At 40.9% G+C, this 25,847-nt stretch overlaps 2 protein-coding genes across 5 annotated transcripts in view; both read right to left on the bottom strand.

Moving 5' to 3' along the window:
• The window catches only part of LOC105468125 (aldehyde oxidase 1), an 87,917-nt gene extending 66,045 nt beyond the window's left edge, over nt 1–21,872 (bottom strand). Inside the window, exons 1-10 of the mRNA XM_011718136.2 lie at nt 21,732–21,872; nt 14,632–14,689; nt 12,476–12,572; nt 8,627–8,735; nt 6,366–6,492; nt 3,765–3,826; nt 2,756–2,845; nt 2,019–2,099; nt 1,305–1,449; nt 524–616 (exon numbers count right to left, since the gene is read on the bottom strand). Coding sequence (XP_011716438.2) covers nt 524–616; nt 1,305–1,449; nt 2,019–2,099; nt 2,756–2,845; nt 3,765–3,826; nt 6,366–6,492; nt 8,627–8,735; nt 12,476–12,572; nt 14,632–14,689; nt 21,732–21,776 — 907 coding nt within the window. The 5' untranslated portion in view covers nt 21,777–21,872. The remainder of the gene's footprint in view (nt 1–523; nt 617–1,304; nt 1,450–2,018; nt 2,100–2,755; nt 2,846–3,764; nt 3,827–6,365; nt 6,493–8,626; nt 8,736–12,475; nt 12,573–14,631; nt 14,690–21,731) is intronic.
• Nucleotides 21,873–24,054: 2,182 nt separating this feature from the next.
• LOC105468126 (shugoshin 2) overlaps nt 24,055–25,847 on the bottom strand; it is a 54,605-nt gene continuing 52,812 nt past the window's right edge. For all 4 annotated transcript variants that reach the window (XM_011718139.2, XM_011718138.2, XM_011718140.3 and 1 more), the window contains exon 9: nt 24,055–24,390. In XM_011718139.2, the coding sequence (XP_011716441.2) occupies nt 24,375–24,390 (16 nt within the window). In that variant the 3' untranslated portion in view covers nt 24,055–24,374. The remainder of the gene's footprint in view (nt 24,391–25,847) is intronic.

The raw sequence follows: 25,847 nt of genomic DNA, 5'->3' as shown, positions 1-25,847 counted from the left end.
CAACTCAAGATGATTAACGATTTAAATGTAAAACCCAAAACCATAAATACCCTAAAAGAAAACCTAGGCAATACCATTCAGGACATAGGCATGGGCAAAGAATTCATGACTAAAACACTAAAAGCAATTGCAACAAAAGCCAAAATTGACAAATGGGATCTAATTAAACTAAAGAGTTTATGCATAGCAAAAGAAACTAGGATCAGAGTGAATAGGCAACCTACAGAATGCGAGAAAAATTTTGCAATCTACCCATTGACAAAGGACTGATATCCAGAATCTGCAAGGAACTTAAATAAATTCATAAGGAAAAAACAAACAACCCCATCAAAAAGTGGGCAAAGGATATGAACAGACATTCCTAAAAAGAAGACATCTATGTGGCCAACAAATATATCATTCTTATAAGAAGAGAATCTCTATGTGTATTATAATTAGGAATCATTCTTTTTCTGTTTGCTGGGCAAGGTAAATAAATTGATTAATGCATCTTAACTAAGAAAACAGGGACTTAAGAACTCACCATTATGTGTATGGTTTACAACACTCAGTTCTTCAATTCTATCAGGAGAAATTATAACTGGGTGAAAGACGCCTTTAAATTTCACTTGAGGCCCTAAAGGATAAAAAAAATCATAATAAGACTAGAATAAAGGAATTAACTGCCTTTTAAATTTGAAATTATTATTAAACTAATATCTTTAAACATATAAAAATTACGTATTTTTTAATTCATCTGTTTATTGCCAAATCACATACAGAGAGAATGGCTGGATAGATTTTCATCAAACTTGGAATACTCTGGAATTGTCAACCTTGAAACTTGGGCCATATTGCATACTCAAAATTATTTCTGGGAATTTCTAGGGGCTGCTCCTCAAGCTAAGCATACACTGGATGCAACAGGAAGACCCTGTAGCGGTTGTTTAAGTAAAACATATTATACTTATTGAGACACTGTGAGAGAGGAAACAAAGAGCAATTTCAAATTCGAGGCCCAGATTAGTCCCCAAATGGAAAGACAGGACAGCTGTCACTGGAGCTGCTGCTGCTGGTTTGCTACGGAGCAAGCCCCTTGGGTGCAACTCTTCACACTGCTCCAATAAGAGGCAAGATGAATCTACTTAATAATAGTTAGAAAGTCTCTTGAGCAATGCTCAGGAAGTCTAGCCCAAATGATTAAAAATGCTATTTCAGACTGCTTTTCCTGAGAACACATGTATATGGAGTTACCGGCCCATTCTGGCCCCATCCCAAGTCCTTTTCCTCAATTTCCCTATAAGAAATCCTGGGGTTCTACATACCCACAGAGGTGTTTCCCATGATGACAGGGGCCTGGGGATACTTGAATTTAAATTCCAGCAGTTCCTTCAGGGTCACGGGGGAAAACCACATCATTCTCTCACTGCCAAACACCCTGGTCCTTTGCGGCTGTTTCTCAGCCATTATCTATTGAAAAAGCAACAGGGATTCAAGGTACCCAGTGGTGCCATCTCCACCTGTTTCCACTCAACCATTAGCATTGTAGAAACAGAAGGAGAAAATACATATCTTCTAAAAAATAAAGTACCAAGTGACCTAAAAGTAGAGCTTTACAAGGAATTAGAATTCAGAATAAAAGTACAATGGTTCTTTACTCCTGGGAACTGCTTCGTCTGTCTCCCTTTGGTGCTCTTATGCCTCAAAGAACATCATTTTAATGTTTGCAAAGATAGTAACATGCTGAATCTTGTTAAATCATTCTATGGAGGAATAAACTTCAGCAAAAGTGAAAGTAGGAAACATGTCTACACCTATTGCGATTTCACGATTTCATAGATGCTATCTGCTGCCTCTTACAGTCAACTCAGCTGTCCCCCATGGTGACCCCAGCCCCATTCCTCCTCCTCTTCCTCAGTCCATACTCTTTAGACCTTACTTATTTGCTAATCAGCTTTTGAGAGAACCCATAAACAAATATCCTTCCTGATATTTCACCATGAATTCTTCTAGGATGAGCTCAACATTGCTTTACCTACCATTAGCTCAGGAGGAAATATCAGTTCCTGGGTTGGATCCAATGGCAGAAACTCCTCTTCTGCGAAGAGTTTTGGACTTGTCTGAAAAAGAGAACGTATCAGAAATTACCGTTATCGAGCAACTTTAAAATCCTTTGTGGAATAAGGTCAAAAGATATAGACACATGGTCAGATACAGCAAACCAACAAAAAAGTCCACTAGTCAGCCACAATCCCTGAGCTCCAGACCAAAGGCTCTAACACAAACCCGGTCATCGGTAACTCAGTGCTGATGCCAACGGGCCTCTGGAGGCCTCAACTCCCTGCACGTTCTCTTTGGAGTCTGGGGACAGTAGAAGAGGCGGCAGCAGCAGCGGACAGCTGGAACAAGAATGGCTCCCTGAACCTCTCCTGAATCTACTTGCTCTACTTGTTCTTTCATTTTCATGACATCTCCACTTTACTTCTGACCCTTGAAAAATAACTTGAGAAAATGCTTTTAAAAACTAAGAGACACTAAGGAACCAACATGTTTTCCCTCCTGTAGATAACTGTATTTAAATGGGAATAATATCTGGAATGAGGACAAAGTTGCTATGATATAATTTTTTTTATAGTGATGGAGTGAGAATGGGAGAGGGCAAATGTTGACATACCACAAATTAGTCAACTTGGGTAGCCATTTATTCTTCCTAAGAGTATGTTGGCTCCTGTTCATGTCCTGAGAAAGCCTTACAAAAGCTTTACATTTCACTGACCTTACTTCCTTCCTCGAATTCTGGCAATCCATTGATTCCTTGATCCAAACAGCAAACCCCATTTTCTTTACTTTGACAGCAGCCCGAAGTCTAGTGGACAAAAACCAAATCACTAGGAATTTATTATTACTTCTACTAAGTAGTAAATAAAGCAGGTGACTACCAGTTGAAACGTAATGCCGAATCAATATCGTTAGATGCCATGAAAGAGAGCCATTTGTACTTAAACATATTCAAACCGACTTTAATGAAAAACCCCAGCTTATAGGAAATTTTGAATAGCAGTGATTACTAAATAAGTTAAAAGACATAAAGATCTTATAACTAAGTGTGGCACATAGCATTAAATAGCAAATTTAGCAATATAAATTAGTTAATATTATTAGTATTTTAAATATTAATAATAAATATTAATAGGTATTGTTATTGTCATCACTGTTCTTATCTATGATATACTGAATTCATTGTTTAGCTTCCAAAGGGCAATCTTATATCCTTCATTTCAACTTTGTTTGTTCATTTATTCATTCAACAAATATTGAGTAGCTACTCAATGACTATGGTGACTGGACCCGGAGACATACAGCCTCTACTGTGAAGCAGCCCACAGTCTGGTGAAGAGATGGGATAGCAAATGATCAGTTGCACCACATTGTGACCAAAGCTGTGACGGGACATGCGTATACCCATCGTATGTTCGCAGAGGGCTATAGGAACACCAGGCCAGGGTACCTGACCCAGGCAAAGAGGTCAGGAAAGACCTCCTGGAAGCAATGACACACAGCCAGTGTGTCAAAATGCTCGGGTGTTCATTATGTGACCACCAAGGCAAGCTCAATGAATGAGGGTAAGTGCCCTGCTCAAGATCAAATAACAAATAGCGGCTAGAAACCTGGAGATAAGAAGTAGCCGTGTATTAGCACGATGCTGCCCCTCTAATCACTGACAATCCCTACCATTTCGTTTCACAGGGGAAAGCATACTCAAACATGTGGTCCTTTCCACTTACTTCACAGAAAGTCTTGCATGCATCAATTATGGGCCTGTATCCAGTGCAACGGCACAGGTTACCTGAAGGAGAAAAACACAGCTCTGTTAGCCAAGTGACCCAGATAGAGGCACAGTCTACCAGGAGTGTGATGGAAATAAGGACCCTATTACAGAGGAAAGCTCTGTTTGCCATTTTACGCCACCTAATCTACAAAGTCAGATCTTTTCAACAGCGACTTGGGATATTTCGTTAAGAATCTTGAGGCAGATTTTAAAAGTTCAGGTATTTGTACTTTCTCCTGTAAAGTTGTTATGCCTTCTGCTTGTGACAGGTGCTCAAACAACACAGTAATTTCAAGCCAAAAACTTGCTCTACAGTCACATTCAAGAGCTAAGCCTTATTTTTAAAACTATTTATTTATTTATTTATTTATTTATTTATTTATTTATTTTTTGAGACAGGGTTTCATTCTTTCACCCAGGCTGCAGGTGTAGTGGTGCAGTCTCAGCTCGCTGCAGCTTCCACCTCTTGGGTTCAAGCAATTCTCTTGCCTCAGCCTCCTGAGTAGCTGTGACTACAGGTGTGCACCACCAGGTCAGGCTAATTTTTGTATTGATAGTAGAGATGGGGTTTCACCATTTTGGCCAGGCTGGTCTCAAAATTCCTGACCTCAGGTGATCCACCCACCTCGGCCTCCCAAAATGTTGGGGTTACAGGCATGAGCCACTGTGCTTGGCCAGCCTAATATTTTTTTTTAAAGTAGAATCCATTTTATTGAGCTGTTATTGACATACAAAAAGTTGTACAACTTGGTAAATTTGGAGATAAGTCTTACACCCATGAAACAATCACCAAAGTCAATGTTATAAACATATCTATCACCTCTAAGTTCCCTCCCACCATTTATTTATTCATTTATTTTGTGATTACTATAACATCTGACCTTTTAGCAAATGTTTGAGTATACAGTACAGTGTTAACTATAAGCATTATGCTGTACAGTATCTCTAGGACTTACTCATTTTGCATAACTGAAACGTTTTACCTTTGACTAATACATCTTTATTTTCCCATTCCCCAGGCCCTGGTAACCACCATTCTATTCTCTGCTTCTATGAGTTTGACTACTTTAGATTCCTCATATAAGTGGGATCATGCAGTATTTATTCTTCTGTGCCTGGCTTATTTCACTCAGCAGAATGTCCTCCAGGTTCATTCATGTTGTTGCAAATGGCAAGCTATACTTCTTTTTCTAAGGAAAAAAACCCCTCATTTTTAACACTTACTGTGACAAAAGAGAAAAAAAAAAAAGCACTCTAAGCTTCAGCCGATAGAAAGATCAAAGTTATTATATGGCAGCAAAGGTAGTTATTGAACTGTGAAAGCAGTTGGGCACATTATTTATTTATAATAAATCATTAGGCCAGCGTTTCTCTCACAGTGTGGTCCAGTGTTCCTCCTCCACCCCTAAACCTTAAGTCTTATTTTAAAAACAATATTACTGAGTCAAACTGTCTAGGGGTGGGTCCCAGGATTCTTCATTACCCACAAATTCTCATGTATGATCTAAGAACCCTGAAATCTGAGAACCCCTTATCACTTTTTTACATCATAAACAGCCATGAAATCAAATTCATGACAAGATCTACAGGAAATCAGGCAGAAGACAGTTTATGAGCCATGTCTCTCCTTTCTACGTGCATTTGTTTTGGTTTTCACCGGAAAATGTTTGCAGAGTAAGTGTACATATGAGCTTTAGGCTCATTTTCTCTAGCAGAGAAAGGAGGTCTTCAGGAGGCCTGAGACAAAGACAAACGCAGCCATGGAGAACTTCACCAGAAATAGGACTTGAGAGGGCATCACTTAAAAAACTTGTTCAGAATCTTGTTGATGAGGATATCCCTCCGCCACATACACACTGAGCTCTTGAACTTGACAAAAACGCTCTAGGGTGGATAGAGACAGTTCTTTGCAATAAGCATCGAGATCTCAGTCTCTGACTTTATGCTGTATCCATCAGCAGCCCTCTGATGCTGAATATGGTCCTGAAAGCACCCACTTACCCAGTAGGGAGAGTGGTGACGGAGCAGCACATGGAGATAACAGGACTATTCCCAAGGGCTGATGAATAACTGGCTTTTTAATGATTATAAAAACAAAAGGGACTTCAGAAATACATCAGCCAAATGCAATGTGTGGGTCTGGTTTGAATCCTGATTTGAACAAACCAGCTCTTCCACTTATTGGGGATGTAACTTTGAACAAATCACTCTCCCCAAACCTCAGTTTCTCCATTTATGAAATAGAGATAACAATAGTATCTGTCTTATAAATTTTTTGTGAGGATCAAATGAGATAATCTTCAAATAGTATTTAATGCAGTGTGTGGCACATGAAAGGTATCCAATATTAGCTGTTGTTATCATTATCATCATCGTGAAAAAATAAAAGCCTGCAGGGAGGCTGAGGCATGAGAATCGCTTGAATCTGGGAGGCAGAGGTTGCAGTGGAGCCAAGATCGTGCCACTGCACTCCAGCCTGGGCAACAGAGTGAGACTCTGTCTCTAAGTAAATAAATAAATAAATATTAAAAAATAAAAGCATGCTCATATAACCTACCACCAAGGGCATCAGTTAACTGATCCAGAGTGGGCTCTGGGTGGTTCCTGAGCAGCGTGTAGATGGACATCACCATCCCGGGTGTGCAGAAGCCACACTGGGTTCCGTGACACTTGGCGATCCTCTCCTGGAAGCACAGGAAGGGTTAGAAATGCAGAATCTTGGGCCCCATCCCAGGCCTAGTGAATTGGAGCCTGCATTCTAGCAAGATCCCCAGGTGATTTGTCTGTGTGTTAAGATTGCAGTAGAGTCCCCTGAGAGCCCTTCTCATCCCAGGCACCTCCCTTCCGAGGGCTGGGTTGTAGTGAGGTTGGGCCTCATCTGCTTTTGAGCTTCACTTAAGGCAGTGGTTGCCACTTTTGAGAATCACCAGGAGAGTGTTAAGATTTCAAGCCCCACACAGCACCACAAACCAACTGACAGAGTCTCTGGGAATGGGGCACAGGCATACATCTTTTAAAGATTCCCAGATGGTTGATTTCAATGTGCAGTTGTGGTTGTGAATTACTGAGATGAAGGAAATCCTTCAGAGAAATAAACCAAATTACACTCAAGTTGAGAAGTGAAAAAAATGAAAAATAAAATAAAATGCTTTTATTACCTTTCCCTCCCTCTAGCATTTTTGCTTTGGAGTCTAACTTCTAAGGTTCAAGTCGATTTTGGAAGCTGTCTTCTGGCAACATTGGAACAATGGGAGTCCCACGTCAACAACGAAATGAAAGGGTATTGTATGCCTGTGTATGACCAGGTCTCACATGGGCATCCAGGCAGAATTTTCCTCCTCTAGTTAATGATATTTCATCATGATCCAGGCAAAATTCTCTCCCTCTAGGTAATGATCTTTCAAATAAATAGAACCCAAGATTCCTTCAAATCTAGAAAATTTGAACTTGGGTCATTTTCTATGTTGCTCCTATCTTTTCCTTCTTCTATCTTTCCTCATATATGATCTTCATTAACTTTGATAAAAACAAGTAAAAATGGCTTTTTTTTGTTTTGTTTTTTGTTTTTTTTGAGACAGAGTCTCACTCTGTGGCCATGCTGGAGTGCAGTGGCACGATCTTGGCTCACTACAACCTCCACCTCCCGGGTTCAAGTGATTCTGTTTCAGCCTCCTGAGTAGCTGGGACTACAGGTACACACCACCACGCCCAGTTAATTTTTGTAGTTTTGGTAGAGACAAGGTTTCACCATGTTGGCCAGGATGGTCTCGATCTCTTGACCTCATGATCCGCCCACCTCAGCCTCCCAAAGTGCTGGGATTATAGGTATGAGCCACTGCGCCCAGCCTAGAAATGGCATTCTTATGGACAATATATACATAAAGAGTCAGGTGTCTGAAGATGCTTTTTTACTTGAGGCTAAAACTCTAACAAGGTGCTTCTTTAGGAGAAAAGCCAAAATACGTATTGGCAACTCCTATCATCTGTCTTCCAAACAAGCTCTAAGTATAATAAAGCTTTTTGGTAGCTGAGATTTTCACTCAGCCTTAAGATGATGTTATTTTCCACTTTATTTAAAAAAAAAAACACACAATAAAATTATATCCCTCAATGCACATGGCTCTTCTTCCTCTTTCTTCCTTCATTCTTTCTTTCCTTCCATCCCTTCCTTTCTTCCTTCCCTCCCTCGTCTCTCCTGCTCTCTCCTTCTCTTTCTTACGACAGGGTCTCACTCAGTCACCCAGGCTGAAGTACAGGGTGCAGTCATGGTTTACTGCTGCCTCAACCTCCCAGGCTCAAGTGATTCTCTCATCTCAGCACCCCTGAGTAGCTAGGACTACAGGTGCTCACCACCACACCAGGCTAATTTTTGTACTTTTGTAGAGACATGTTTCTCCATGTTGCCTAAGCTGGTCTCAAACTCCTGGGCTCAAGCAATCCACCTGCCTTCGCCTCCCAAAGTGTTGGGATTACAGGTGCGAGCCACTGTACCCGGCTTTTGTTTCTTTATGAGTTTAGAAGATGTCAAATAGACAGGTCCCATCTAATTAGAACACAGAAAACAAACCCACAAATGTCAGGGCATTCTTAGAGAAGAAAAAGTGTTCTAGTCTTCCAAAAGCATCTTTCCAAGAAGTTAGTTAAAGACACTCACATATCCCAATACGCCAGGCTTCACTCTTGTTCCCAGCTAGGTTGTATCTGTTAGAGTGGCCAAGGCAGCAGGCCCCAGGCTGCTCCACTCTCTTAATCTCAGGGACTCAATGTCATGAGGTTTCTAAAGCACAGAAACCCTATAAAGAAGAGGCACATCCTCACCTGAACAGGATGAATTCTGGTGTGGGTGCTTCCTATGCCTTCTACTGTGGTGACGGCAGTACCATACAGAGAACAGATGGGAATCAGACAGGCATTGGCTGGGTGATGCCTTCAGAATGCAAAAGAAAAGCACAAATTACAAATTATGTCACATCCAGTGGGAAAGGGGCCAGGCATTCATTGAGCTTCTCCACTGTGGCAGGTTTTTGTATAATGTCCCCAGGTTTTACACATACATTTCCTCCTTAGCTTAGGCCCATTTTACAGAAGTGGAATCTGAGGATCAGAGTGATTTACTCAGGGTCACAGCCAGAGTGTCAGAGGCAGGATTAAAATTAGGCCTCCTAATTATAATTCCAGAATGGTGTCTACTTATCAAAAACTGTCACAACTTTGATGGTTTTTGCTCGAATGAGGGGTTGACATTCTCTAGTCACAGGTAACCACCCACCTATGGCAGGCCAGGTCTCCATTAGCAACCAGAGAAGCCAGCCTTCACCAACACCTAACTGTCATGCTGATGAATGCATAAGTTAAACATTAAAGAACTGGAGAAACTGGTGCCTTAGTACAAAGGCCAGAATGTAAAAACAAGGCCATTAAGAGCCTACCTGGGCTTCCTCAGAACTTAGAGTTCTATTAAAATAATGGAGACATTCTTATACACTTTGTACACCTTGTACCAGGATCCACTTTAGATGAAGTCATTCTTCCAAGGCTCTGAAGTAATTGTCTAGACCCCAGGCCCTAGTTAAAGATTAGATAGAGTGAAACATTTTGGCTTTCGGCTTGTAGGTACACTGAATGCATATAAGCACTAGGAAAAATCTGGTAACGTTTAGTTGGTCTGGTGAGTTACTTCGACCTTCTCCCTATAACTGGTTGCAGAAACAAACTCTCTTCTTTCCCAGTCTGTCTGCTTCTTGTTTTTAGACCACAAGAACAAGCAGCCAGACCTCATTTGTCTGGGAACACACCCACCTAGAGCTCATTGCATCTTTCAGATAGATGCTAGGCCAGGGGTTGGTTAAGCAATAAAGTAAAAGTGATACCAAGCTTCAGAAGAAGAAACAGAGTGTGGGATCCAGAACTCCTCAATCCGACAGAACCACTGCTAGAAAATGTCCAACTCGCAATGTCTCCTAAATGTTCTCATTCACCAAAGAGAACTGTAAATGGCCAATAAACACATGAAACAAGTATTCGACCTTAAAAATCAAGAGAGACTCATGCAATGAGAAACACAATTTTTGTCAAAGAAAATAATAAATATTTTTAATATTTATAATATCTATTAGTACCAACAGTTTGGGAAGATGAGACTCATACTGTTTGTAAGAATGGAAATTGAGTTCTCCCTGAGAACTGCTGAGAGATATTTCACAGGAAGACATAAAAAAAAAAACTTTAAAATGCACACTCTCTTTTACACTGCAATTCCACCTCTGTGGATATATCATAAGGAAATAATCACAGACATAAACATGAATATATCTATAGGAGTGTTAATTGATGCATTGCTCATGCTAATAAAAACTAAAAGTAATCTAAGTGGACAGTATTTGGGGGGTGGTTTTGGTACGCCCAAAGGATGGAACACACATAGGCATGAATGAATTTATTATTATAAGATATTAGGGAGAAATTAACAAAATATACAGGCTTTTAAACAGTATGTACAGTATGCTTCCATATGTATACACACAAAAGAAAGACTGAAAGGATATTATTCATTTATAAATAAGTGCAAATATTTATTGAGTGCCTCCTATGTGCCAGGCAGAGTTCCACATTGGAACTTTAAAATTCACTGCTAAAATCACTGGAGAACAAGACAGATAAAATCTCTGCCCTTGTAGAGTGTGTGTTCTAGCTGAAAGAAGACAGCACATATGTACATGGACAGTACACACAAAAATACATTAATTGAAATGTCGAGAAGTGCTATGAATACATTAATATAGGCTAACCCCATAGAGAGTTGTGAAGGTGAGGGGGAGCACAGCTATTTAGCAGGTGATTGGGGATGACTGAGAATGCAACATTTTTGTAAAATCTGAATGATTTGAAGGGGCCAGACATGAAAGGCAGTGGAACAAAATACTCAGGCCTTGAGGCAGGAATAAGTGTGGGATGTTTAAGAAAAGGAAGAGGGACGGAAAAAAGTCCAGTGAGGCAGGAACACAGTGAATGCAAGGGAAGTGGTGTTACTCATGGTTAGAGAGACGGGCAGAGGCCAGGTAGGTAATGGTAAAGGCTTGATAGCAAAGGTACAGAGTTTGAATACCGATTCAAAGGCAAGCAAGCTTTCAGTTTAGAGGTAGAAAGTTGTAAGAGACTGCCACTCTCATTCTAAAAACCAAAGTAAACCATATGAGGAACATAATCACATATTTTCAAAGCTCATCAGATGCTGAGTAGACAAAGAAACTTTATGAGCAAAACTTAATAAATAAATAAACTAAACTCCGTTGTGACAATCTCTTCATAAGAGAGAAGATACAGTTGTTCTCATCCCTGAGATACAATTATTTTCTTCCTGAAATTGAAGGAGGAAAAGGAACCTGCCTTAAACAGGAATAAGGAGAAACCAGACCAACTTCCAACAAACTTTGAATGGTTGCATGTGGGCTGATAGCAACAGATTGAAATATAAAGCTGGGCTGCATTATCTCCAATCTCTTCCCCACCAGAGATCACTGAGTTCCAGGGGTAGTTCCCCAAAAATAGGCAGGGAAGCAGAGCTAAAAGAAACTTTCCAAGCATACTGGTCCTTAAACAAAGAAGGCTGGGGGAGAGAGAGGAGAACTGAGAGAAACTCTACGTACTCAGACTTCACAGAGTATAGGGTAGTCGCCACTTCCTAGAGGCTAAAGACAGAGCAGCATGGCTGCAATAGATCTCCCAAAGGAAGGTGAGACAGGTAAGCAAAGAGAAATCCCTCGTGAACTAAAAAGTTGACAACCAGGCTGTAAAGCAGGGAGGAACCTCTCAGAGTTCAGACAGCAGGTAGTTTGGTATGGAACACAGCAGACATCTGAAACCTCACCAGTGCTCAGATCCTTAGCCTTCAAGTGAGATCTGTGAAATGATGTAAAATGGTCTAACATTAGCATAACTGGAGTCCCAGAAGAACAGAGGGAAGAATGTGTGGCACAGAGTAAATATTTGAAGAGATAATGCCTTGAGAAGTTTCCAGAAGACATCAACACACAGAGCCAAGAAACTTGGCAAATGTGAAGAAGGATAAATACCAAACATAAACAGATGTTAAACATAATGGGAAGTCATTGGGGGCTTTTCAGTATGAGAATGACTTGATCTGATGATAATTAAAGCAGGTCACTCTGGCTGATGTATGGAGAAAGCACCAGATGGGAGGAAGGGGGTAAGTTAGGGGCTGGAAGAGTTATACATGAATACGATGATGGCATTATCCTCCCCTGCAATTTCAGCCCTGCCTTTCCTCCCCAGACAGGCAGTTAGGCAGCCATTCAACTTTTGACAGGGGATTTTTTTTTTCTTATAGACAAGGTCTTGCTATGTTGCCCAGGCTGGACTCAAACTCAACAATCCTCTTGACAGCCTCCCAAGTAGCTAGAAATGTGTGCCACTGTGCCTGGCTTTGATGGGGAATTCTTTGACCATATGTTATCCTCACTGATGCTACATTTTTCTCTCAACACATTCATATTCCTGGGACCGTGTCTGTCTTGTTCATCATTGTACCCCCAGTGGCCAGTTCTTTTCACATGGTAGGTACTCAAAATATATTTACCAAATGAGGGAATATAACAAAGTTCAAAATCATAAAAATTTCAACCATATCTGGACTTTGCTGCATGGTACCTTATCCTGTTGGTGATGGGGTTATATCGTGATATCATCACTGTACAAGCACCACAGCCTCCTCCTCCACAGCCATACTTAGTTCCCGTGAGTCGAACTGGAAGAGGTATAGTTAAAGATCATATGTGTTATATAATTCTCTTTCTAGAATAGCCCTGCCACTAGGAGACAGTAACATCACAGACTCTTAAATATTAGTTAAGTTCAATACATATTCATCAAATAATGTGTTTATGTCATAATTACTATTGTAGCAGCTATAATAATCTTGTAAATTCTTGATTTCCTTTTGTGTGCTATATCTTGTATCCTCCTTTTGAAAACAACTGGACCTCAGGTTGCCAAAAATAGGGCCAAACTGAAAAAAGAGTCTATATATGTAAGGGCTTGAGTATTTGAAGGTATAAACACATTGCACATTTATTCTCATCTTTATCTCTGCCTTTGATGACACAAAGCAAAATATTAAATTGTAGATAATTCTTGGAATATTCGTGTCATGTTAGCCATGTTTGTGTATTTCTCTGCCTTTCAGTGGCAAAAACTGCCATCTGTTCCCTAATATCTCTTCTCTCATTATTCCTTGGAAATAGAAACCCCAATTGTTAGCCACATACATATGGCTTCCCAGAGTAAAAAATAGACTTTCCCAGCCTCCTCTGTGACTAGGTGGGGTCATTAACAGTGCTGGCTAATAGGATGTAATTATAAGTATTCTGTATGACTTCCAGGAGAAGAGTGTCCTTAAAAGGAGAGGGGTGCTTCTTTCTTTGCTCACTACTTCTTTCTATTTGCTGGAATTCACATATGAGGGCTGGCTCTCCATTGGTCATCTCTGATGGTGAGGAGAAAGCTATGTGCTGAGGAAGGTGCTGCTTGATTCCTCAAAAACGTTGTGACACTGCTTGACCAGCCCTGATCCACCTATCTGTGGGCTTCCTTTATGTGAGTGTGATAGCCATGCAAACATGCCCCACAGACCTCCCTTCGACATGGAGGGTAACTGACCAAGGGACCCCGTTGCTACACTTTAATACTGATCACTCTAGTTCTCATTAAGACCATGCCTCCCATGAACTGCTCTCCACCAATGATTTAGTGCTCCAGAGAGATATGGAGTCCTTGTCAACCATCTCCAGTGGTTCTGAAGACTGATTGACCAGCAGTCTAGGGCCCTTCTACTCAACCTTATCTCCAGAGTCAGACTTACATGGTGATCAAATGGCTCCCTAAGCCTCTTCTGATTCACTCCCTACTTCCTTTCCCACAGACATTTCTCCTAATAAAATCCTGGCGCATTTAATCTCATTTTTGGTGTCCACATCCTGAAGAACCTGAACTAACACAATGAGAAAGAAAGAAACTCCTACCTTCTATCTTGTTTGCCATGAGGTGGAGTTCTCTGTCACTCACAGTGAACCAAACTTTAAATATTACACATAGGTACTGTGGATAATCAGGAAGTCAGGTTAATTGTTTTTTTATGTCTAAAGCTCTTGAAGGACTTTCATGAACATGTTTCAGAAACATATTCATGGGTCTGAAAAACAATTATTGATGCTTTGGAGTTGTGTACTCTTTTCGTAACTTTACTCTCTCCAGGGGGAAGAAATGTACACACTCCCATTGAAACATAATTTTGCATATAATTATAGTGTCCTTCACCTTCTGGTAACTCACTGGAGTTCATGCATACCAAGCTAAAAATCCATTCCTTAGATGGTTTTATTTGGCAAGTTTTTCTAGGATAACATTTTCAGGTTTAGTTCTTCCATTTTTTCTTTTACTTTCATTTCAGGTGACTTCTGTGCTCTCTTTTCCTAATGGGCATAATAATTTGTCTTTAAGGACAGAGTATAAATATTGAGACTCTTAATTCTAAAGGACGCTTACTTAGGTCCTTTTAACATCTATTAAGTTTCCATTACTAGTTTCTCCATTTTATACAGAGACTGGAAAAAAATTGGTTCTTCTGACAGCCACATTTGTGCCTTGCCTATAAAACTATAGGACTTTCTCAAATATGAGCATAAAACCATGAGAGTAGGGAATATATCTCAGTGTCTCTAATGTATATTTGAAATATCATTTAATGAGGAAATTGGAGTTATACAAATACGCACACACATACACACTCAAAGTAAAGAAAAGGATACGCTTCTTCCTCAGATAAGGCAACAGCATTGTTTCAGGATCAACATTTTTTTCTATCACCTATACCAAAGGGAAAATAAGAGTTAGGCATACAAAGTTGAGAGCTAATATGAAATTCACATCAGTAGGATCACACTAATTTGAGGGAAATGCAAATTAATTAGCCCTTCTACTCATATTTTCAAGTAGATTTCAGTCTTATGGAACACCTGTGATATGCAAACCACCTCTCTTAGGTGTAATTTTGAGCCCCACCACAATTGTGCTGCTGTCCTTGGTCCTGAGTTATTGCTCTTCTCTAAGGCAATTGTTTCCGCTAACAGGAACACTACCTCCTGTCCAGTTTTTCTCTAGAAAGTTTAAAGCAGGTGAGAGTAAAGACATTAGTAGAACAGTTCAGACTGGAGAGGGAGTAGATGAAATAAGAAAAGAAAGGAGGGAGGGGAATTGCTGGAATATAATAGCCTCTAGGACATTGATAGAGTTAATTTTTTAAAAGATTTGTTTGTTTATCTTGTTCAAATGATTGTGGTTTCCAGTAAAAGATAACCAGCCATGGCCCCAATCAAATAAACAAAGGGGAAGATAAACCGTGTATGCTAAGTGATGAAAGACTATGCAGCAAGGACACACTTAGGCAAGTTCATGGGAGCAGCCTGGCAGCATAACAGCAGAACAGCATGCTGTCTTTTCCCAAGGATGACATCAAAATGTCATGATTGGTTATGTTTTCCAAAGTGATCATGTTTTCTCTTTTTTCACTAAAAATTTGACATTTCTTCTAGATTCACAGAACACATAGAGGCATGACTTGCTTTGCCATTTCAGAAGCTGAATTCATCTTTCACCATATTATAGTAATTTTGCCTCCTGGGAAGTAGTAGATGAGAAGTGGACATATGCTTATTCTAGGGCTGCTGCCTTACCCTCAAGTTTAAAAGGTTATACACCAGGCCAGGTGTGGCATATGCCAATTACCAAGGTCAGATCTGTGCCCTAGAAGAGTCTGTAATATAGAAAGATTGGTGTGTGTGTGTGTCTGTTTGTGTGTGCGTATGTGATAAGAAAAAATATGGGGGACTTCTCAGGTATCTTCAATTTAATTGGCTCTCAAATGGAACTCTTTATTTTATTTTCCAAACTTACTCCTTCCCTTCTTTTCCTTAAACTGCTTTATGGCCTCAGTATCTGCTAGGTCATCTAAGCTAAAAAACCTGAGCTATTTTCAACTTTTTTTTTCCAGTCCACCACAATCAGTGTCACCGAGTTCTTCCACTTGGGCTTCCAACGATACTCTAAACTCCTTTCTCTTCTACTGTCACTACCCATGAGCCCATATCATCTATTGTCCAAATGATTATAAGACCTGCCTGACGGGTCTCCCTGCCTCCACTCTTGGTACCCACAATATTGTCCTCTGCACCACGACCAGAGTGACTGCTGTGAAACCCAAGCCTGATCATCTCATGTATATGCCTAATTTAACGTGGCTCCTGGCTGCCAAACTGCCATTCCGGGAATTCCTGAATCACGGAGACGCTTGTTAAAATGAAACCCCTATGGAATCAGGATTTCTGGTAGGGGGAACCAGAAAGTGTGCTTTTTAAATGAGTAGACTGAGTGGATCTTAGGTGAATTAATAGCCAACCATTTCCAGAATACAAGAAGAAATCCAAACTCAGGCCACACGGATGAACTGGCTAGTCCAGGGGGTGCATTGGACTTTCACCTTCACTGCATGTGCATGCAAGCTTCCCTCTGTCCTGAAAATCTGTCCTCTCTTCTTGGGAGAATTTGGTGTGTCATCCGTTCACCACCCTGCTCAAGTGTTCTCTATGGAGAGTGCTGCCACCTAAAATACCCTTCCCCATCTCTAAGTAACCATCCTCCTCTTTGTTCCCATGGCTGATGTCTTCACCTCTTCTTTTATGACACTTTTTACACTGTATCTTAATTATTTGTGTGTGTACAAGACTATCTCGATCCTGAGAGAGGCCATCTTCTGCTATTCTTCTTTATGCCAAACACTGAGCTTGGTGGTGGGGATATATTACAGGATGTAATAAGTGTTAATTAATGAAATGAATGACTGGAACATGCAATGTATGATTTGGTATGAGATACCAAGAAGTAATGAATAATTTCTCACAGACTTGGGCATCTGAACAGACGGAAAATAAAGAAAAACACAGAAGTTATTGGTGGCAGAAACTGTAGGTTGTCTATCCTGGCATGCATTCTCCTGTCCTTCCTTCCTGCTACTTTGGAATAGGAATGAAATGGCTAGAACCCCAGCAGTTATCTTAGACCATGAGGCAACACGTTCATGGCAGGAGACAAAAAAGAGAGAAGAAACCTGGGTCTCAGATAACACCATAAAGCTTCTGCCCCAACCTCACAATGTCTGTTCCTAGATATGATGGTAAACCACAGAAGCCCCGTTTTAATGAATAGACATGGTCTGGGTAGCCTAGTTAGTAAAGAATAGCACTTTAGGCTTGCGGAATATTTCTACATTTGAGGAAGGAATTCATGGAAGAAGGTGGTCATGCTTGTTTGGGTATGTGTTCCAGGAAATGTTCAAGGGATCAGAATCTGGCTCAAAGTCCCGCCAGTTTGAAATGTGTTGTTGTTGTTGTTTTGATATAGTGAGTGTTGTATTTGGAGGAAGTAGGGGCAGGGATCTAGCATGCATCTTGTCCTGGCAGCTCTGGGAATGAAACAGGGAGGTTAGGACTCAGATGGAGGCTAGGAGGTGTAGAGGGGATGGGTAACAGTTATTCTGGTTGACTCTGGATTTGAGAGATGTTGCCAGTTCTCCCGTCAGGGTCATTGCATGTACTCATCTCAGCATAGCCTTGAATCTGAGGGTGGAATCTGCCCCACTGTATCACTGCCAGCCCTTTTGGGAGAGTCCAAGTTCATGCCGTACTTGGTTAAGAAATCACTTTTCTCTGTGTAGTGCCAGTGACTAGTGCCTGAGGAGGCCCTGCCAGATCCAAGACAGAGTCAGAAAGAGAAAGGAAGAGAGAGATAAAAGGGGAGAGAGTAGAAAATAAGGAAGGGGTAGAGGTACATGTGAAGGGCCAAGGCTGAGAAGGAGAAGAGGAGGAAAGAAAGGGGTGTATGCTGTGAGACACAGTTAGTAGAGAAGAACAATAATCCATAGCAGCCTCAGAGGAGAGAAAGAAGCCTCAGGGAACAGCCATGAGGACATACCTTCCTGAGCTTTAGGTTGCTTTTGAAATTCATTTTGCTTGTTACTTCTTTCTGCCTAAGCTGCCTCCACCTTCTCCACTTTTCTCCGAATCATCGCAGCCATTCCAGAAGCCCAGAAATTTCCTCTCTCACCCTTGTAAACCAAGAACCTTAGAGAATGCTAGCCAATAAACTGCTTTTTCCAGATTCCTACACCAATATCAAAAGTCTATGCTCATTGTGCAAATAATGCAGGATGACTGCTTCTTAGCATCCTTGACACCTCTAAGCAGGTTCTGGCTCTACTCATGAAACAGATTATTTTCTACTCCAGATAGTAACAATTGTTTCCACATATCAAGTGTTTACTGTGTACATGTACCCTGCTAACCACTCTCCATGCAACTTAATCAGCCCCAATTTCAAAGGAAAAGGCTCTGTTATTAGCTAGATTTTGCAAAGGAGAAAACAGAAGCTCAGCGACATTAAGTACCTTGCCTGAGGCCCCAGATCCGCCACATCCAAGTCTCAGAGCAGATAGCACAGGATTCAAACCCAATCCCCGACTAGTTCCAAGGCCCATACCTTTGATTTCCACACCTCATTGCCTCATGAAATGACATGCTTCATTTCCTGAGTTGAGATTGGAATGTGGCATCTATGGTAGAATTTATTCATGGGTTCTTCCCCCCTTAAACTCCATGTTAAATGGGTCATCTGTTCTTCTGGGGGGCTTGGTAGGGTGAATAAGATTTCAGAAAATTCTCTGCAACTAGGTCCCTGGCCAACGTGCACTGTTCTTGCCTCCAGATGTCATACCTTCTGCCTGAGGACAACTTTTGTTGACCTGAGAAAATTTAGCAAAAAGCAGAATAGAAGCCAATCATGTCACTTATTGTCTCCTAAGTGGCTTCACTTCTAAGCTTCTTTTTCAAAGGTGAGTTTTTAATTCCAGAGATTGCGTTTGTCTTCAAAAGCCCTCTTCTAGGGTGGGTTTTCTCTCCACACTCTTCTCAACAATCTCTTACTCTCTGGAACCACAAAGTTTGTGCTAGGCTGGGCACAGTGGCTCAAGCCTGTAATCCTAGCACTTTGGGAGGCTGAGTCAGGGAGATCACCTGAGGTCAGGAGTTTGAGACCAGCCAGGCCAACATGGTGAAACCCGATCTCTACTAAAAATACAAAAATTAGAGTGGTTGTGGGTGCTTTTAGTTCCATAAAAAGTGGACTGCTTTTAGTAGTCCCAGCTACTCAGGAGGCTGAGGCACGAGAATTGCTTGAACCTGGGAGGCAGAGGTTGCAGTGAGCTGAGATTACGCCACTGCACTCCAGCCTGGGCAACAGAGTGAGACTCCATCTCAAAAAAAAAAAAAAAAAGCTTATTCTAGTTCTTTCCATGTAAGTAATCAGGCTTGTTTATTAGTACTGAAGCACACACCTAACAGAATTTAGAAGGGAGGAGAAGGAAAGGGAAAGATTAACACAATTTATTCTAATGGGTAATTATAAAAACAGAATCAATATCTCCAGATTATACTTTACAAATAACCACAGGACATTTGGCCCATAGACAAAGTGAGTCCATAGATAAGAACTAGCTTATCTAATTTTAAAAATCAATAGAGCACAAACTATTGTTGGCCGTTATGTTAAAAATCCCAATATTTGTTTGGAAGTGGGGGAAGGAGAAGTGAGGAGATGTTAGACTCAAAACCCCTGTTTCTTCATTTAACCCAAACCCTTACCATCACCTATAAAGCCCTAGTAATCTGGCCCCTGCCCATGTTGCCAGCCCCACCAACCTACCTTCTTATCACACAGAAATCCTTCCACCTCAGGACCTTTGCACCTGCCATTCCCACTCCCTGGATGCTCTTTCCCAGATGTTTGCATGGCTTGCTCCTCACTGCATCCCAGTCACTGCTCAAATGCCACCCTTTCAGACAGGCCAAAACATCCATCCCCTCTGAGTATCCTGCATACTCTCTGTCCCCACGCTGTGCTTTATTTTTTATATTAGCACTTCTCACTTCCTGACATTACACATTTCCACGTATTTATATGCTTGCTATCTCCCCAGCACAATGTAAGTTCCATGCACACAGGGACTTGTTATTTCTGTGCTCTGCTGTATCTCATAAGCCTGGAACACTGCCTGGCATACGGCAGGCCCTTAACAAAGAAGTGAATTGAATGCTCATGATCACTCTTTATGAAGTAAGTGGTATCATCCCCTTTTAACAGAGGAACTGGCCTCTGAGAGGTTAGGTTTTCTCAATCAGAATTAGAATTGGAATTGAAGATTTGTTTGTCTAAACAACAAAACCAGTGTTGTGTTTACTATACCATTCTGTTACACAAAAGAAAGAAAAAAATGATATGTCAATCACCTCACCCCATTGTCATATTTCACCCTCACAGCAGTCCTGTGAAGGGGTCCTAACGACCCCCTTTACAGATCAGGGAAAACAAGCTCATCTTATCCAATGTGGAACCCAGGCAGCAGGGGCAGACCAAGTTTTTGAGGGGCCTAACGTACAATTTGGGTGATCCTCTTTAAGAAACATAATACAAAACCACAAATGAAATTAGGCTCAGGGTCTTAGAACAGGCCTCACAACTAGGGCCTGATGCTTCACCCTGGTTAGCATCCAGGGGAGGCAGCTGGTGCCCATCAGGAAAAGTGTTGCGGCTGCCCTTAGCCAGAAGCGGGGTCACAGGTGGCTCTGAGTGAACCAGCACCAACACGAGCACCAGGGAAAGCAGGTGCCACTGCTCTTGCTTGGTTGTTAGCTCTGTTTTTGTTGTTTTTAAGAGACAGGATCTCACTCTTTTGCCCAGGCTGGAGTGCAGTGGTGTGATCACAGCACACTGTAACCTTGAACTCTTAGACTCAAGCGATCCTCCCCCTTCACCCTCCCCAGTAGCTGGGCTACAGGCACACACCACCACACCTGGTTATATTTTTTGTAGAGACAGGGTTTCGCCATGTTGCCCAGGCTAAACTCGAACTTCTGGGCTCAAGCAATCCTCCTGCCACGGTCTCCCAAAGTGCTGATTACAGGCGTGAGCCACAGCTCTTAAGGGAGCTCCTTAACCTTCCTGCCTCAGTTTCCTCCTTCAGAGTAATGTCGATGAAACTGGAACAATATTAAGAGTGAGCAGAGTTGATGCTCATATTCAGGGGGGTGTTTCAAAGGAGGCCCACGGGGCTTTGCTGCTCCCAGACATCGGACACTGCCTGGAACTGTTCCTCGGGTTGCGCAGAGCGAGCCCAGCTTCTGAGGGGACAGAGCCCGCACCCAGCAGTGGACCCCGTGAGGACCTTGGAGCCCTCAGAGCCTGACTTGGGTTCAACTCTGCCAGGAATTAGCTGTGACTTTGGAAAGTAACGATTTCTTCATCCAAGAAACGACGGGGGTGGCTTGAATGTGTTCGTCTCTACAGTCTTGTCCGGAATCTAAGTTGCTCTCTGCGCTTCCAAACACACCCCGCGAGCTGAGGCTCAGCCTTCTCTGTACTGGGGACGTTCCCGTTATCGGCTGGGATTGAGGGAAGGAAGATTTGGGAGTGCTGACCTTGATGGGCAAGAATACTTTTTATCTTACTGTTTAGGGAGGGCGTGTGTTTGGTAATCAGCTTCTGAGCCTTGGAAGGAAAGGAAAGGGGAATATGAGGAAGCTGGGGGCCCAAAGATCCAGGACAGTCCCTGAAAACGCAGCCTTTATCTGCCTCGGAGGCGGGGTGGGAACGCGAAGGCAAAGCCGCTGTTAAAGGAGAAAGCCAGTGTGTGCCTGAGCGCCTTAAGCGGCGGGCACGAAAGGATGGGACGAACGGCCGGGGCTCCTCTCTGCCACGGCCCGGGCCGCGGGTCTGGGGGCAGGGGCAGCCCGCGGGCGCTCACCTTGCGGCCGTTCACGTAGAAGAGCAGTTCGGACGCCCTGTCCATTGTGGTGTCCGCGCTGGTTCGAGGGCCCAGAGCGGGAGGCGGCGGTTCTGGGAAGTAGCGGGCACCTGGGACCGGGGGGCACCGACCCGCCGTGTGGGGCGGGGCTTGCTGGAGCCTGAAGTCCAACCCACACCCTGACCGAGAAAGCCTTGATTAAGATCCAACGTTCCTGAGCTCATTGCCAGGAAAACTCTTCCCGGGACACCAGCACGTGTGTGGGCGTCACTGGCGCCCTCTATGTGGGCGGAAATCATCCGGCGAAGATGAAGACGACCCCTTCATCTCCTCGCCAGTGGCGCTGAGCGTCTGTGTCACACCCTCTTGCGTCTTAGCAAACATTGTAAGACCTGGGACATTGCTTTTGATGGTCTTATGTTATTGCGTATTTTAGGTGGTGTTCCAGCTGGATTTAAGTCTGGGAACAGTAGTACCTCTCCTCCAACCAGGCCTGCTGTAGTTCTGGACTCTTAAGTGTAAACAATCATATTTATTCCAACTCTGCAGGAGCGGATCTTAGGGAAAACAAAAAGGTTTACAACTTGATCTTCTAGAACTATAAGGTTGGTGCAAAAGTAATTGCGGTTTTTACCATACCTTCCAATGGCAAGAACTGCAATTAATTTTGCGCCAACCTAATAATTACTGGTTTTAAAACGAAGAGCTATCTTGATATAAATTTAAAAATTTTATCACTATTTACAGTTTATCCAGTAACTAACCACCAAGTTTATCTGGTAAATAAGAACAGAGATGTAAAACATCTTGGAAAACTTAAACAAAAAAAAAAAAAAAAAAAAAAACTTGGAAAATACAGCAAAGCATAAAAATAAAGATCACCTAAGTCCACAACTTAGAGCTTACCACCATTCACTTTGGTCTATCCTTACTTTTTGAAACATGTACACCTTTAAAAACTTAAGTGGGATTAAACTAGTTATTTTCCAGGCTTCTTTTCACTTGCCATACCTTAGAACATTTTCCCATGTTATTTCATTTATGTAAACACAAAAATTTTGTTGTGAAATTTTCCAAACTTTGTACATAAAAGTGAAGAGTGCAACTGGCATCTACCTGCCCTTCCTTGAGTTTTAACAAAACATTTTGCCATACTCCATTTTTTGTAGTATTTAAAAGCCAATCCTGGACATATTTTAGCCCTAAATACTTCAAAAACACACATACACATTCTTTTAGTCAGTTGCAATGCCATTTCTCAGTGTCTAAAAAATGTCTTTTACACTTGACTTCTTTGAATCAAACAAGAGCTGTGCAATGTATTTGCATGTGGTCTCATCAGCCTCTTTTGATCGAAAACAGACTTTTTAACACTGTTAACATATTGAAAAAGAAACCAGGTCAGTTGTCCTATTTAAATGAAACATTTTTTGAATGTGGCTCTCCCTGGGTTGTTTTTCTACTCTACTTATTTCCTGTGTACTAAATATTAGATCTAAAGCTTTGATTAAATTCAGGTTCAATTTTTTTGTGGGGAGAGGGCAAGAACACTTCATAGGTGGTACCATACACTTAATATTGCAGCACAGCAGGAAGCATATGGTGTCTGGTTGTTTCATTCATAATGATGCTAACATTGATCAGTGGGTTCTGAGGGCTATTCCTTTGTAATGAATTTCTTCATCAACATTTCACCTAATTGTTTTACATCCATTAGGTTTAATAGGGGGTTGCAATTTTTCTAATTCTAGTCTTTCTTCTTCATTCATCAACTGGGATTCTTTGAATAAAACTATCCATCCTTCACTGGAGCTACTGACTAAACCCCTACTGCAGTCTCTCAAAGTGTGGTACTAGGACAATCCTAGGACAGACTTACCGGAAGCATCTGATTAAGATGCAGATTTCTGGGCCCACCCTTTAGTGGTCAGATACTGTCTTTTAAAAAAGTTTTCCGTCTAGGTGGAATAGAGTTTGAGTAGTTATTTGAATTCAATAAACTGTGTATTGATCTCAGATATAAACGGGATTTTTTACTACTTATTACTGGAAGAGTAAGTGATCTTTAAAACAAAATTATAAAAACCAAATTCAAAAGAGCCTGAAAGGTTAATCTCCTCCTCTAAGTCATCAGATTACATATAATAGAAGTAATACAGAAGCTGACATTCAACATGTATTTCTGAAAATAGAAGAATGAAGGGAGAGAAAACGGGCCAGGCCAGGAGGTGGCTTTTAAACCCTTTTAGATGTCCACATATATTGAATGGATTAAAAACACACAGCAAAACAAGACAGACTAGTATACAAGATAACCAATGCAAAGGTATTTAACACATTTTATTTGGTTAAAACGTTAATAGCTATTGTTTGGTTAAAGGCTACTAGGTAAAAAGAAGCTTAAATAAACAGGAAGATGTTATATGATGACCAAAATGACTTAAAAAGCTTAATGTTACAAAATAGCTATTTTATGCACATATACCTATTAATAAATATTAAGAATGGACAAATCAACACTCTGTGAAAGGCCAAAAAAAAAAACTTTTCATCAAGCACTTCATCTTCTTGATACTAGTTATATTTCTGTTTTGATTCCTTATGCTTTGAAAATTCAGAAAAACCAGAATCCATACATTCACTTCATCTTCTCATCTTGCTGCAAAGTAGAAAAAAAGGAAGATTAATAACAACCCAAAATTAATGCTTTTGCTGTGACTCATGGAGAAGAAAATTGTTTCATCATATCAGTAGAAAAGAAGTTTCCTTAAACCATAAGCTTTGTTAAATATTTGAAATACTCTATTTTTTCTGAAATCTTATAGTTCTCACTATCAGAGTATTTCAAATAATTCATTTCAAATATTTAAGAAAAATTAATCAACATAGATTTTATATATTACATGTTTATTACATAGTTCCTTTTTATTAGAAATTTAGCATATGTTCAAGAACATGTGAAAATATACAATTTAAAAACAAAGTAAGTGCTCATGTTCCTACACCCAAGTTAAGAAACAAAATATTACCACACCTCCAGTGTGCCCCTTTCTGATCACATCCCTCTCCTCCCTGAAAAAGGGACCACTATCCCGAATTGTATTATCACTCCTTCTTTACGGTTTTTGTTTTAAGCACTTGTGTATTGCTCTCCTAAAAAGTATAATGTTTGGTTTTATCTATGTTTAATAGATATCTTTATATCAATGGAATCGTACTGTAGGTGTTTTTCTGTGACTTACTTTTTCCACTCAGCATCTTCATTCATTTTCAAGCCTCTCCTTTATTTAAACATTAAGCATTTTATATTCTGTGTCTGATTTGCTGTTTCTGCTGATACCTTGTTCCTCTGTGTATGTAGTGTTTTTCTTAACTATGAGCTAGCCCTTCATTTTCCTTGGAACTTTGGCTGTGCAAAAAACATGTTGAGGTGTGAGATGGACAACTCCCTACAAAATATTTGCTTCTAATAGACAACAGGGCACTACAGTTCATGCACTAATTATACTCAATCCTCAGCTTCAATTTTTTTGTGCCTTTGAAATATTGTGAATTCCAGCTATAATCTGTAATAAAGGCTGTATTTTGGTTATGAATTCTAAGGAAATATTTTTTTCCTCCTTAATTCAGCACCCAAGTTATTCCCTGGGGCTGAGCAAGCTAGTGGGGAGGTTATTTTTAGTTTGCTCTTCTACTGAGAAAGTAGATCAACTTTGTGGAAGAAGAGCTAATAGACTCTTTATTTTGGATAAACCCTAGGATTTGTCTTCTGTCCCTAGCCCCATAGGGCTGTGAATGAAATGTTTAGGTTCACCTAGTTAGACAAATATCTTCAGGATAAGTTCAGTTCCCCTCTGAGTTCCTGCTCTCATTTGATCTTTGATCTGAGCTTTTCTTAGTTTCCTACTAAAAGAAACATTGGTTAGCTAATAGTCATTAGCTAAGAAATGCGTTCAAGGTACGTTTCTTAGTATTTTACCCAATGATTTTATTTTTTCAGTAAGAGGGTGGATTCATGCACCTAATACATCATATTTCAAGATATAGAGTTTATTTATATTTTACATGCATGTGTGTAAGTGTGGTTTTTAGATGAAATACATAGACATGGTCCCA

The sequence above is a fragment of the Macaca nemestrina genome, chromosome 11, assembly GCF_043159975.1.
Source record: "Macaca nemestrina isolate mMacNem1 chromosome 11, mMacNem.hap1, whole genome shotgun sequence".
Taxonomy (NCBI): domain Eukaryota; kingdom Metazoa; phylum Chordata; class Mammalia; order Primates; family Cercopithecidae; genus Macaca; species Macaca nemestrina.
Note: the sequence above shows the minus strand (reverse complement) of the source record. Positions and strands in the feature narration are given on the sequence as shown.